General features: G+C 37.5%; 1 protein-coding gene across 1 annotated transcript; it reads left to right on the top strand.

Moving 5' to 3' along the window:
- Positions 1-3,752: 3,752 nt before the first annotated feature.
- On the top strand, positions 3,753-7,455 carry LOC113758760 (disease resistance protein RPM1-like). Its single transcript, XM_027301489.1, has 2 exons — positions 3,753-3,922; positions 4,743-7,455. The coding sequence occupies exons 1-2, from the start codon at positions 3,753-3,755 to the stop codon at positions 7,453-7,455; spliced, it is 2,883 nt and encodes a 960-aa protein (XP_027157290.1).
- The last annotated feature ends 5,128 nt before the right edge of the window (positions 7,456-12,583 follow it).

Here is a 12,583-nt window from a genome sequence, read left to right as displayed (position 1 = left end):
ATATAAAAAAAAAGGGAAAAAAATAAATTAAAAATGAAAACAAGGTGAACTCGAAAAGAAACAAATTAATCTGACACCAGTCCCCGGCAACGGCGCCAAAAATTGACAGGTGCCGAACCTGTGCAATAATAAATACCTACTCGAGAAAAATACAGATTTTATATATAGCGGTGAGTAAGGTCGAATCCACAGGGACTGGGGATAATTCGTTTCTTCTAGAGTCCAAAGTATGGGGGGTTTTGGATTAAATGCTAACTAAATAAATTAACTGCAGAAAATAATTAATTAAAAGAAATGATTGGGGAAACTCTAGCCAAGGGTACACATCAGAAATGGTTCATGCACTGATCATTGATGCAGAAATAATTCCAACATTTAGCAATAGATTAGTTATAGTTGTCATGCACGCGATAAACAACCAACCCTTCCTTAATTTCTCGATAGCTAAGGTACGACCGTTAGCTATTTCTCTAACCCAATAATAACCCTAGGTACGACAGTAGGATTTAATTTCTAGATTGCATTAATAATTAGAAAGGCCCAATCCTAACCAACAAACACGCTACGAGGGTTTGTTTAAATTAGATCATATGCTCCCCTGACATAAACCCAATTACGCCAGTTGCTACTGAGATAGAGATAACGAACAATTACGGATTCAATTACCCATATTTAGCAAAAATAGCCTATATGAATAATTAATTATTGCGCACTAATCAATCATACACAAGGCCATAGCAATTAAAATCAAGAAACATATAAATACCAATAAATGAAGAAAATAATTAAAACAGATTCGATCTCACAGTAATTGTCGAACCAAATCGTCAGTTGTCCCCTTGACTAGAAAAGCTTAACCACGCCTCATGAGAAAATCTCCCCGTTGGGGAATATTGTCGAATACCTGGCGTGTGTCAGAGGCCAGTCCAAAGAAAGAAAACTAGAACTAAACTAAAAAACTAAAACTAAAGCCCTAGATATCTCTTGCTTCTGTACGTTGTCCCCTTTTAAAGCAACAAAAGAAAGATGACTAAAAGCTATCTAGGTGGTCCCCACACATGTGGACAAAGCCTCCCAAGTACTTCTTGTTCCAAGTCTCTCTACGTTGCTTTCTTTTGAAGCCCAAATGACCAAATGCCTTTCACTAGCTTGTGGTCCCCCACCAATTCAAGGGCCCAAGGATTGAAGCCCTTAGAAGTCTCCATATTTTTCACAAAGTCCCTCCTTTTTGGTAGTTTTCTGCTTCATTCCTGAAATTGATTCCAAATACCAAATATGAGTAAATATCAGCAATTAACACAATATTTGTCAGGGATAGAAGGGAAAATTAATAATAAAAATACTAACAAATTATACCCTATCAATTCCCCCCACACCTGACAAATTAAAATGTAATAACTCTAATTGAAAGATGAGGGTGATATGGGTACAACAAAAACTAAGATAAAAAAGTGCTTATAACATATGATGCCAAGACTCATCGAACTTTTAATATAGTAACAGATAATAGATTGGTCCGTGGAGTCACTATCCAAAATCTGCTCTCTTATCAGGTAAGTTGATTGAGGCTTTGGATTTTTGGAGCTGCGCATTTTGAAGAAATCCCAAATGAAGAAGAACAAAAGTTAAAAACAATCCCGAATGCATTGGAGAGCTTCAGAATTTAGAATATCTAGATACTATTGCCAGTTGGTTACCAATGGAAATCCCTTTATAACTAGATTATTTAAATCCTGATATTGGATGTTACTTATTAAAGTTCCATCTGAATTAAGAGGGCTTCTTTCCTCGCTTAAGTTACAAACCGTAATTGTTTCGACAGCCCATAATTATTTTCTCCTTTATGTTGGGGCAACACAGAAATTGAACTGGATTTTTGGAAGCACGGATTAGTTTTATTTTTTGAATTAAGTTGCTTCAAATTCCTGCTAGCTCTCACTTACAATAATTGTTTCAACGACCCATAATTATTTTCTCCATTATCTTGGAGCAACATAGAAACTGAACTGGATTTTTTGAAGTATGGATTAGTTTATTTTTTTGAATTAAGTTGCTTCAAATTCCTGTTAGTTCTCACTTACAATAATGTTCTTTCTGGTGAAAATGAAAATTTATGCATATGAAATATCATAAGAAACAACATTTGGCACCCGGTAGAAGCAATGTCACGCAAAATAATAGAGACTAATCAAGAAAGTATATTCTTTTCTTGGAACTCAATCAAAGAGGATAACAGAAGAGGTGAAGAATATTGAGAAGACGAAGAATGAAGCCATCTTTATCTATATTATTGTTTCCCATGAGGTAATTAGCACTCATTTGCAGTATTGAAGAAAGTGGTGCTTCAACCTTAAATGATACTCATTTGCTGTACTGAAGAAAGAATATAACATTTCAGGTTGATGCTATCTACCCTACGGAATAAGTTATTGCAGGAAGACGGTAAATCATGAATAATTCTTGGCTAACATGAACTGCAGGGTTCTTAATAATAGCACAGTTAAGCCAGATTTTCTGTAAGAAGAAAAATTCTTGCTTTCTATAAAGTGGATTCTCTCCCCTTAATTCCAAAATATATGTATATTTTTCTGGTTAGCCTGATTCATTGCAAACTTGGCTTGCAGCAAATGTTGTGAGACGAAATAACAATACTCAATCTGTTTCCTCATACTTTGGTAGTACAATATAGAAAGGCAGACTTGGCTCCAACATGCATCTCAATTTTGTTTCTCAATGCACATTCATTAGTCAAAAAAAAAAAAAAAAAGATTGCTCAGATCAGTTCAATTAATGGCACCCCAAATTATGGTAGTTGCGCTATATATTCTCCTCTAGATTGCAACAGCCCCCCATTTGTTCTCTCCTTTTTTCTAGTGAAAAAGAACATATATACACGAATGAAGAAAGGCAGAATTGAACAGCATTCATCGATTGGATGTTCCAAATAGATCGAAATCCTCTGACCATGAAAGTGTAAGATCGAATTCCTCTGAGCATGGACAAACTTACAAAACTCTTTAGCAGGGACCAAAAAATTAATTTAGCTTTGCACCATCATCAATCTTCTTGAGTCTGACAGGACTATGAAAAAGTTTCAAAAGGTTTGCATGAGACTATAACTAGTTTCTCCTTTATTGTGGGGCGACACAGAAAATCGAACCGGATTAGTTTTATTTCTGAATTGAGTTGCTTTCAGTTTCTGGTCAAATGAAGATTTAGCATCTCAAAGATCATAAGCAGCATTACTCTTGACCCCCAAAAAAAATGCATTACTCTGGCACTAGTTACTGGCAATGTCATTGATGAGAATGATAGAGCCTGGCACTAGTTACTAGCAATGTCATTGATGAGAATGATAGAGACCCACTGAGAATGTGCTTCTTTTATTTGATAGCCTTTGAAGATGATATAGCTAAAACTTAAACGTAAGAATAAAAAGTACAAGAAAGAATAAGTGGTGCTTCAGCTCTAACTATGATACTAATTTCCGGAAGTGAAGAAAGAATAAACCATTTCAACTTTCTTTCTACAAATTCCAAACCATGGGGAACAAGGAAGGTAGAAAAAGAGCATTACTTCCAATGGAATCAACCTGATCCCCACCAAGGTCTTCCTTCCTATATAATAAATCCTTCTCAGGCACCAAAAAATATATGAAGTTAAAACCATTCTTCTACTCATAACCATATAAAAAGAAGCAAAAACCCAGCCTCCTCCTTCTTCTTCTTGAAAAAAAACAAAAAACAATACAAATGGCAGAAACTGTTGTCTCTTTTGTGTCAGATCATCTCGCAACCTTACTCCGAGAGGAGGGAAGCCTATTGGGAGGGCTTCGAGAAGAGGTCCAACTCATCAAGGATGAGTTGGGGCATATGAGAGCTTTCCTCAAAGTGGCTGAACCAAAAGAAGATGATGATCCCAGGTATTGGTGGCAAACCAATTTACTTAATTAAATTTACTCATACCTGTCCATGAATAGAGGGGTATGGATATTTTAAATTTTTTTATATGGGTATAAATGGGTTACCTAATAATACCCATTTAATAAATGGATATTATTGGGTAACCTATCAAATCCAATTAACTCATTTAGAATTCTCTTCCCCAAGTTTCTTCTCTTTCCCCTCTCATTTTTTTTCAGATTTTTTATTTCGTCATGATGTTAACTACTTTTTTTTCATTATTATTATTATTTGTTGGTTTATCTTATTATTTTATTTTCTCTTAGTTTGTTAACTTACTCATTTTTCTGCATTACTAATTTATGATAAGTTTTAGCCTCTTTTCTTATCTTTCTAAAATGAAAATTTAAATTTATATATGAAAAAAATGTTAGGGGTTCAAAATTTTTGGATTAAGTTTTTATATTAATTTTTATAGTACTTAGTTTAAATTTTTATATTCTTATTATTCAATTATTAAATAATATGTAATTTTGCGACATAGAGTATCAATGGAAAAAAATTGGTAATTAGACTTATTGAGCATTATAAGTAAATATTTAAAATTAATGATGGGTACAAAGAGCGATATAAATTGATGACTTAGTTTGCAAAAAAGAATTTAAATGAGTTTACAAAAAGTTAAAATAAATGGGTTATAAATGGGTAATTGGGTTACCCAATTCATTTTTTAACTTACCCATTAAATGGATATAAATTGATTGACTCAGTTATACCCATTACCAATTTTATCCAATCCAAACCCGCCCAAGTCACCCATTTTGACACCTCTAATCCCAGGCTCCAAGAATGGATCAAGCAAGTACGCGAAGCTGCTTATGACATTGAAGATGTTCTCGATGAATTTGTACTTCGCTTTGCTGGCTGCCGACATCATGGATTCTGTGGCTCTCTGCAGAGAATTCTCAAAGCCATTAAGAGCTTGCGAGCTCGTCATCAGGTTGCCAGTGAAATTCAAAGCATAAAGTCCAGGATCAAAAATATTTCAGAAGGACGTCAGAGATACCAAGCTGAACTTGGCATCAATGACCGTGTCACTGGAGCTTCAACCATGAACAACTCATGGCGCTATAGCAGGGATGATGCACTTCTAGTGGAAGAAGCAAAATTGGTTGGCATTGACCAGCCCAAACAACATTTGGTTTCCAAGCTCCTCGAGGCGGACGATCACCAACTCAAAGTTATTTCAGTGGTCGGTATGGCTGGACTAGGGAAAACTACCCTAGTCAAAAAGGTCCATGAAGATCCAGATGTTAGAAAGCATTTCCCAGTTCGTGCCTGGGTAACCGTCTCTCAAACATGCGACTTTCCAAAGCTCCTGAGAGACTTGATTTGGCAGTTGCACAAGGAATTGAACAAATCAGTCCCACAATTCATCGAATCTATATCTACCATTGAGTTGAAAGAATTTGTCAAAGATTTTCTTCAACAAGCTGGAAGGTATGCAATTGTGTTTGATGATGTGTGGGATGTGGAATTTTGGAATGAAATCAAATTTGCACTGCCTGAGGGTAACTACGGCAATTGTGTCATGCTAACAACACGAAAAGCCGATGTAGCCTCTGCCTCTTGCACAGAATCTCAGGATTATGTCTACAAAAAGGAGCCACTATCAATTGAAGATTCGTGGACTCTATTTTGTAACAAGATCTTTAAAGGAAATCGTTGCCCCGCCCACTTGATGGATGTTGCAAAAGCTGTATTGGATAAATGTGACGGTTTGCCTTTGGCGATTCTTGCGATCGGTGGGCTCTTGGCTTCGAAGGACGTGAGCAGAATAGATGAATGGGAGAAGATTCAACAGAGTCTTGGGGGTGAATTAGAAGGCACCGGTGAGCTAGAGAGAGTTAGAAGGATACTTTCTCTGAGTTACAACGATCTACCTTCACACCTCAAACCCTGTCTGTTGTATTTAAGCATTTATCCGGAGGATTATCTAATAGAATGCAATATGCTGATTCTCTTATGGGTTGCAGAAAGATTTGTAGAATGGAGAGAAGGAATGAGTATTGAAGACGTAGCCTGGGGTTATTTTAGTGAACTCGTCAGTAGAAACCTAATTCAAGTAATTGGGGTGTTTTATGAAGGATTACCCTACACTTGTCGAATCCATGACCTATTGAGAGAAGTTATTCTCATCAAGTCAAGGGAACAAAACATTGTTACAATTACTACTGGACAACCAATGACGTGGCCATCTGAGAAGGTACGCCGTCTAGTACTCCATAGTAGTAGTAACAGTAGCAACATCCAATACCACCAACAAAGACAATTTTATTCCTTTGAACACCTTCGATCATTCATCACAGTTACTTCCACCAACCCATTACTATCCAAAACTTTCTTGTGTGAAGTTCTAAGGAGTAGCAAGTTGCTAAAGGTTTTGCGTTTGAAAGGTGAAGAGATAGAGGAAACACCAAATGAGATTTTCAACTTGTTGCATCTCACGTATCTGAACCTATATGGTACAAAAGTGGCAAGAGTCCCGAGAGCTATTGGAAAGCTTCAACATTTGGAATATCTGAATTTGGGGGACACTGGAGTTGGGGAATTACCCGTGGAAATCCTAAAGCTGCTAAAGCTTCGGTATCTCATAGTATTCCAACGAGTTGATCCCTCTGATGATGATTATGGATTTCATGGGTTTAAAGGTCCGTCAAAATTGGGAGGGCTTCTCGCCCTACAAGTGTTACGCACCGTAGATGCAAGCAGTGGGTCTGTAATATTGAAAGAGATAGGAAAATTGACCCAATTAAGAGAGTTATATATTACACAGTTGAGAAGAGAAGATGGAAAGGAGCTCTGCTCCTCCCTTGTCAACCTCACCAGCCTTCGGCAATTAAGCGTTAAATCAATTGGAAAAGGTGATGATCATGAGATAATTGATCTAAATCATCATCAACATTCTCTTTCTTCTTCTTCTTCTTGTTCGTTTCTTCAATCTCTTCGTGTGCTACTTATGCATGGCCGCTTAGAAACGATGCCAATATGGATAACTCATCTTCAAAACTTGGTAAGATTAGATTCGAACTGGAGCGGGTTAAGGGCTGAGGAGGATCCACTTGAATCCCTCCAACATTTGCCCAATTTGGGTGAAATTACTTTCTGTGGATCTTACCAGGGAGAAAGGTTGTGTTTCAAGGCTGGAGGGTTCCTAAAGCTGAAAGAGTTGAGGTTAAGGAAAATGGAAGGGTTGATATGGATGGCAGTGGAGGAGGGTGCATGCCCTCATCTCCGAACACTAGTTCTTGATCGACTTCCATCACTAATGGACTTACCTTCGGGAATTCAGCACTTGAGCCATCTTCAAGAGCTGGGTTTGTATGAGATGAGTTCTCAACTGATGGAAAAGGTGGGGAATCAAAAGGAAGACAGTGAAGATTACAGAAGAATGACACACATTCCTGAAATTGTCATTGGTTTTTATGCCGATGATGGGGAATGGAGAATCCGCCGGCTATGGGGGAAGAAGAAGAAAACAATCCTTGCCTAGCACTAGTAGCATCCCGTGGCTTTCCTTCCTTTTCTTCTTTTATTTTTCTGAGAAGTTTCTGATGTTTTCTATCTTCTCCACTGCGTGTAGTATGGTGCATTGCATCATCATCTTGTTCATATGCTGCATTTTGTTAATGTATTTTTTTTAACTGTTTTTCTTTAATTTTAACTTCAACAAATGAAGCATTCTTACCTCCCCGAATAAGCGCTTGTGAGATCATGAGCTCAATGATAACCAAGTACAGGAATCAATATGCCCATAAGTCTACATAAAGATTGCAATGCATATAGCATTGTGCGAAATTTGAGAATGACAATCTTCTTTTCACTCTTCGATTTTAGATAACAAAAGTGTCTGATCCCAATTTTGATTTATTTCTAAAGGTTTCTCTAGATTTGCCAATTTTTTAGGAGCATAAAAATAGGATTTAAGAAGCTCATCAACTTCCAGTCACTTGGGATCCTCGGTGACATATTTTCTATACCAATCCAATGCCACCACTAATATTGCGTCAAGTATCTTATTATTATTTACACTTTAATTTTCTAATAATTCAAATTGATTTGATTTAACACGAGTTTTCTCTACCCTTTAAACTTTTGAACCAAAATTAACCAATCGGTCTAATTCATATATCAATACTTTCATCATTGATTGCCTTCAAACTCTCCAATCCACTCCAATGAGGTCCACACTTCAATGTCGTCGTCCTGTTGATTCCTCCACCAGCTCCACCATTCGACGTGGCGTCATCTTCACTGCCGATTGCCTCACCGTCAAAGCCCTTCTCTTTCGAGCTCTCCACTGGAGGCAATTTCATGTACTTCATGGCTGAGTTCTAGGAGGAAGAAGATTACGATAGCAAAAGGGCTTAATTACTGCCTTTCCAATGTAATTTTGGCTTTGCCCTTCTTACTTGTGGATTGGTCCTAGTATTCACCAAACGTTCTTCCTCACGACAACGCCGTCTACACAGCTCTCCTTTGCTCCAACTCTAGCCTCTGTAACTTTTCTTATTGCTGAAGTTCTAACTAGTTCATTTTGTAAGCAACATAACTGATTCACCACCAATGGGTATTTTTTCATGGTTCAAGGGAACCAAAAACGATACCAACTCCAAACCCGCGACCCAAAACTCGGAACCGGTGAAAACCCAATCCGCTTCTGAAGTTCCAGGCATGAACGGAGCAGTGGAGGTCCGACGGCCCGGCCCACCACCAGCTGATATCACCGTTTTCGAATTCGGTTCCGTTGCCGCTTCTGCCGATAAGGTCACCCTCGCCGGCTTCTGCCCTGTTTCCGACGAGCTCGAACCTTGCCGTTGGGAGATTCTGCCGGCTCAAGGTTCCGACGCCCCTCAATTTCGCGTAGTCTTTTGACGGAAAAATAGTTGGCGAAAAAGAAAGGGAGAATTTTCAGCTTAGCTTTTGAGGAAATGGTGAGGAGGAGTAAAATCCCAATCCTGAGTAGAGTTTCTTCAGTTCATATGGGTTTTTATCTATACTAGAAAAACAAAAGAGCTTGTATCTTTTTTTCTCTTTCATTTTTGAAGTTTCTCTGTAATTTAGCTCTGTTTGACACTTTGATTTGAATATGATAAAGACCTTTACTGCACTTATTTTTCCCATTTTCTTTTGGTTGGGTCCAAATTTGGGTACTATTGGCTTGAAAACATGAGAAGGAAGAGGAAGAAGTTAATTTGTTGTGATAGATTGGTTATTGCGTTGTTGGATGATAGATGAACATTTTCTTCTGTTTCCTGCAATTTGCTGTAGAATTATTATGGAAAAGGGCGCCCTTGAAGCCCTAATCAATAAAGGGTTCAGGTTTTTAGGCCAAATGTGAAGGGCATTTGGACTGACGTTTGTACAAAATGTACTAGTATGTGTACACGAAAATACATTTCACGCATGAAGGCCTTCTATAGATAGCTTGTGCTTTTTTTGTCAAATAAGGTTCCAAGCATGCCCTATTCTTGAAATTTTCCCTGTTATTAACTGGACTTGACAGAGTGGAGAAGCTGTAGGTTTGTTGGAGTTCTTTTATCTTGTTTTTACAATTTAAGAACTTGGCTTTTCTTTGCTTAAGAGTGTTTCAAGGAAGGATGGGATGGAATGAGTGCTTTTATAGACCCTCTGTCTAGTAGTTTAGATCTGCTTTGTGTGTGTGTCTGCGATTGTGTTGGCAGGGTTGCGAGGAGGATGGAGGATGGGGAGTGTATGTGTTCATGCTTTGTGTATGTAACTATGTCTATGTCAAAAAGGATGAGCTTATATGAATTGGTGTACCATGTAGAGCATATACCAAGTTATGTTGAAATATATGTGGGCAGAGAAAGATTTGAGCCTAAACTCTTCATGCTTTTTAAGTTGCTTTTACATTTGCTTGGTTTGTTTGTCAAATAAAATTGAAGCAATTGCATTCATTTTTTACGTTTGACTCTATGATTTGGATTCTATATTGTGAGGGAAGGGAGACTTTAGAAGCTTTTGGTTAATGTTAAGTACCAAGTAGAAGTTTTCAAGGACTGATTTGAAAAGTAGAATGGATGACAACAATACATGTTTGCCAGCCATTAAGAAAAAAAAAAAGGCATCGAGGGTGTGTAGTTGCCTGTTTCTTTGGAAAATTCAGCTATGGAACAACACATAGAGGGCGTGATAATTACAACCATTAAAGTTTTCAGATTTTATTTTGTTTGTCAATCATGTTTTGCCCCCTTCTTCTTCTTCTCTTTCTTGGCAAAGGTTATGATTGCAAGTGTTTATTGAATTGATCAATGACGAATGAAACCATTGTTATCAGCAGAAAAGAAATACAAGGTCCAATATTGCTGGGTTTCAACACCATGGTGGAATTGTGATGAAAGTATGTACTTTCCGTCATAATGAGGAAAATGTAGTCCAATTTTTTTTTTTTATTAATGATAGCGGGAATGCAGCAGTTTTTACTTTTGGTGGTAAAGTTGGATTAATGGTATTTGCGCTAGAAATTCATAGTTCAAATTTTGCTTGCACTGATTGTAGATACTTTAAATACGTTATCGTGACAAAAACGTGTAGGCTCATGGAAGATATGCGGTGTTTGCTATCTTCTGGTGCATTGTAGTTTCATGATGGTTCATGAAGATTATGTTTCTCAATATTCGGCTAAACTTGGTTGAAACAGCTAAAAGAAAATAAGGATAAAGAGGACACAGTTCCAATTCTTGGTGGAACGCAAAACATTGGAAAGTTTTCCATGCTTTGCCTTGGCGCTACCAATGAGCACTGGTGTGTTTGTAATACAACATTCTGGTCAACTTCTGTTCCATGGTTACAAATTGGCCTGCCTTCAAGGAGTATCTTTGATTATTATGGCTATAGTTCCTTGCAGAATTCTGCCACCTTGCACATTGACATCTGACAGCAAGTTGTGGTAATCTGATGCGGTATATGACCTTAATTGCGAGATTGTTTAATGTGCAACTCAGGTATTCATTCACTGAAAAAAAATAACCACTCTTGTATTTACAAAGCACAAAATGAGAGGCAATGCTCAGCAATCAAGAAAAAGGCAACTTCTACGTTTTCCGCACAATGGAAAAGTTGAAATTTTTAAAGAGAGTCGCGTTCAAAGGATGCTATAACCATCATCTTCGCTCGTTCCAATGAACACACGATTGCCCCTCGCCTAGGTGGTCCACGCTAACGGATCGAATTTGCGACGGATGGTCAAAAGATTCAAGGGCAGTTAGGCGTGCCCACGTCTAACGCAGTGCTTCAAGACCGTAACCAAAGGACCTCAAATTCTACCACCACCATTGCGCTATTCAACGTGGGTCGTCGATTCTTGATTATCGCTGCTCATCGCATTTAATTCTTCCTCATCCATCGTGAGTCACCCGACATCTTTAGCTGCCGATCATAACCTTCATCTTCATCAGTTTTGCCATCAAGCTCTACATGTCTTGTACCTCTCACCTACAGTTGTGCCACAACCCCTCCTTTGATGATCAGGGAAGTTTCATTATCCCTTTTTGCTTTGAATTCTATTCTTTATTGCTTACATTGGGAATAATGTAAGATCTAGGTGTGGGGGGAGTAGTATATCGGTGTTTTATTGAAAAAGTGCAAGTGTAGGCATTTTTGTTGGAATTTTTTGTTTGACTTAGTCGAATTTTGTCCAATTTTTGCCTATCTTTGTACTTATTTGTGATTATTCCTGATAAACGATGGTTAGATGTCTCAAATTTTTCTATTGCTAAGAGTTTACAGTTTAAGGTGTTGAGTATGACATGGTTGATTTTAAGGGTATCTTTCGGGTGAATATTTGAGATTTTGTGACTTTTCCACTTTTTGGTTAACTTTTCTAAGTATTGTAAATATTTGTCTAGCATTTTTTTGTGCAAATTGGTTCAGCTATTAATCTTAGTTCTCCATGTTTAAGAAATGAAGTGGGTTTGTGTGGTATTTAATTTCATTTTTGGTGCTTATTTATGGATAGTATTCAGCTATACTCCGCTAGTATCGTTGTCTAGTAACCGGGAGTCTTCACCACAAATGTCGACTTTCGCGTCAAAAAGCAACGATAGCTATGAGTATGTGGTTTTTAAGCGATGATGGCTGAGTAACCGGGCTCCTTCATATGGCCAATGTCGGAGTTCGCGTCAAAACGCTTGAATGGCTAAAAACTAAGCGGTCCCCCTAAAAAAAAAAAATCATCATTCATGTGTGGGGATATTCTAGAAAAAAAAATATGTGCTAATAGTGAAAAATATGAATGAATTGCTAGCCCGCTGACCCATGAATTTTATTGTTGAGATTTTGCTTAATAGTCGAACCATTTGCTTATGGATACTGGTTGAATATTTTATATTCTTAGAATAGTTAGTCATAAATTGAAAGAGTCCTTAATCTTCAAAACTAACTGGAGAGATATTTCTTGAAAATTGCCACTAATACTTGACATAAGTTTTAATTATATCGTGGCAATAGAAGATTTGAGCAATAGCCATTTTTTTTGAATTTGATTACTTGGTTTATGTTCTCATGCTTGAGGACAAGCATTGTTTAGGTGTGGGGGAAATTGATAAGTCATTATTTGTCGCTAAATCTATAATTATTCTTCCCTTGATTTCAGCCAA

Source organism: Coffea eugenioides, unplaced genomic scaffold, assembly GCF_003713205.1.
Source record: "Coffea eugenioides isolate CCC68of unplaced genomic scaffold, Ceug_1.0 ScVebR1_68;HRSCAF=342, whole genome shotgun sequence".
In the NCBI taxonomy this organism is placed as follows: domain Eukaryota; kingdom Viridiplantae; phylum Streptophyta; class Magnoliopsida; order Gentianales; family Rubiaceae; genus Coffea; species Coffea eugenioides.
This window is presented reverse-complemented; position numbering and strand designations above follow the sequence as displayed.

Excerpts from the sequence above, each read along its gene's own strand:
- LOC113758760 (XM_027301489.1), top strand. The coding sequence starts at position 3,753 with ATGGCAGAAACTGTTGTCTCTTTTGTGTCAGATCATCTCGCAACCTTA. Across the intron at positions 3,923-4,742 it reads AAAGAAGATGATGATCCCAG|GCTCCAAGAATGGATCAAGC; the intron begins GTATTGGTGGCA and ends CTCTAATCCCAG.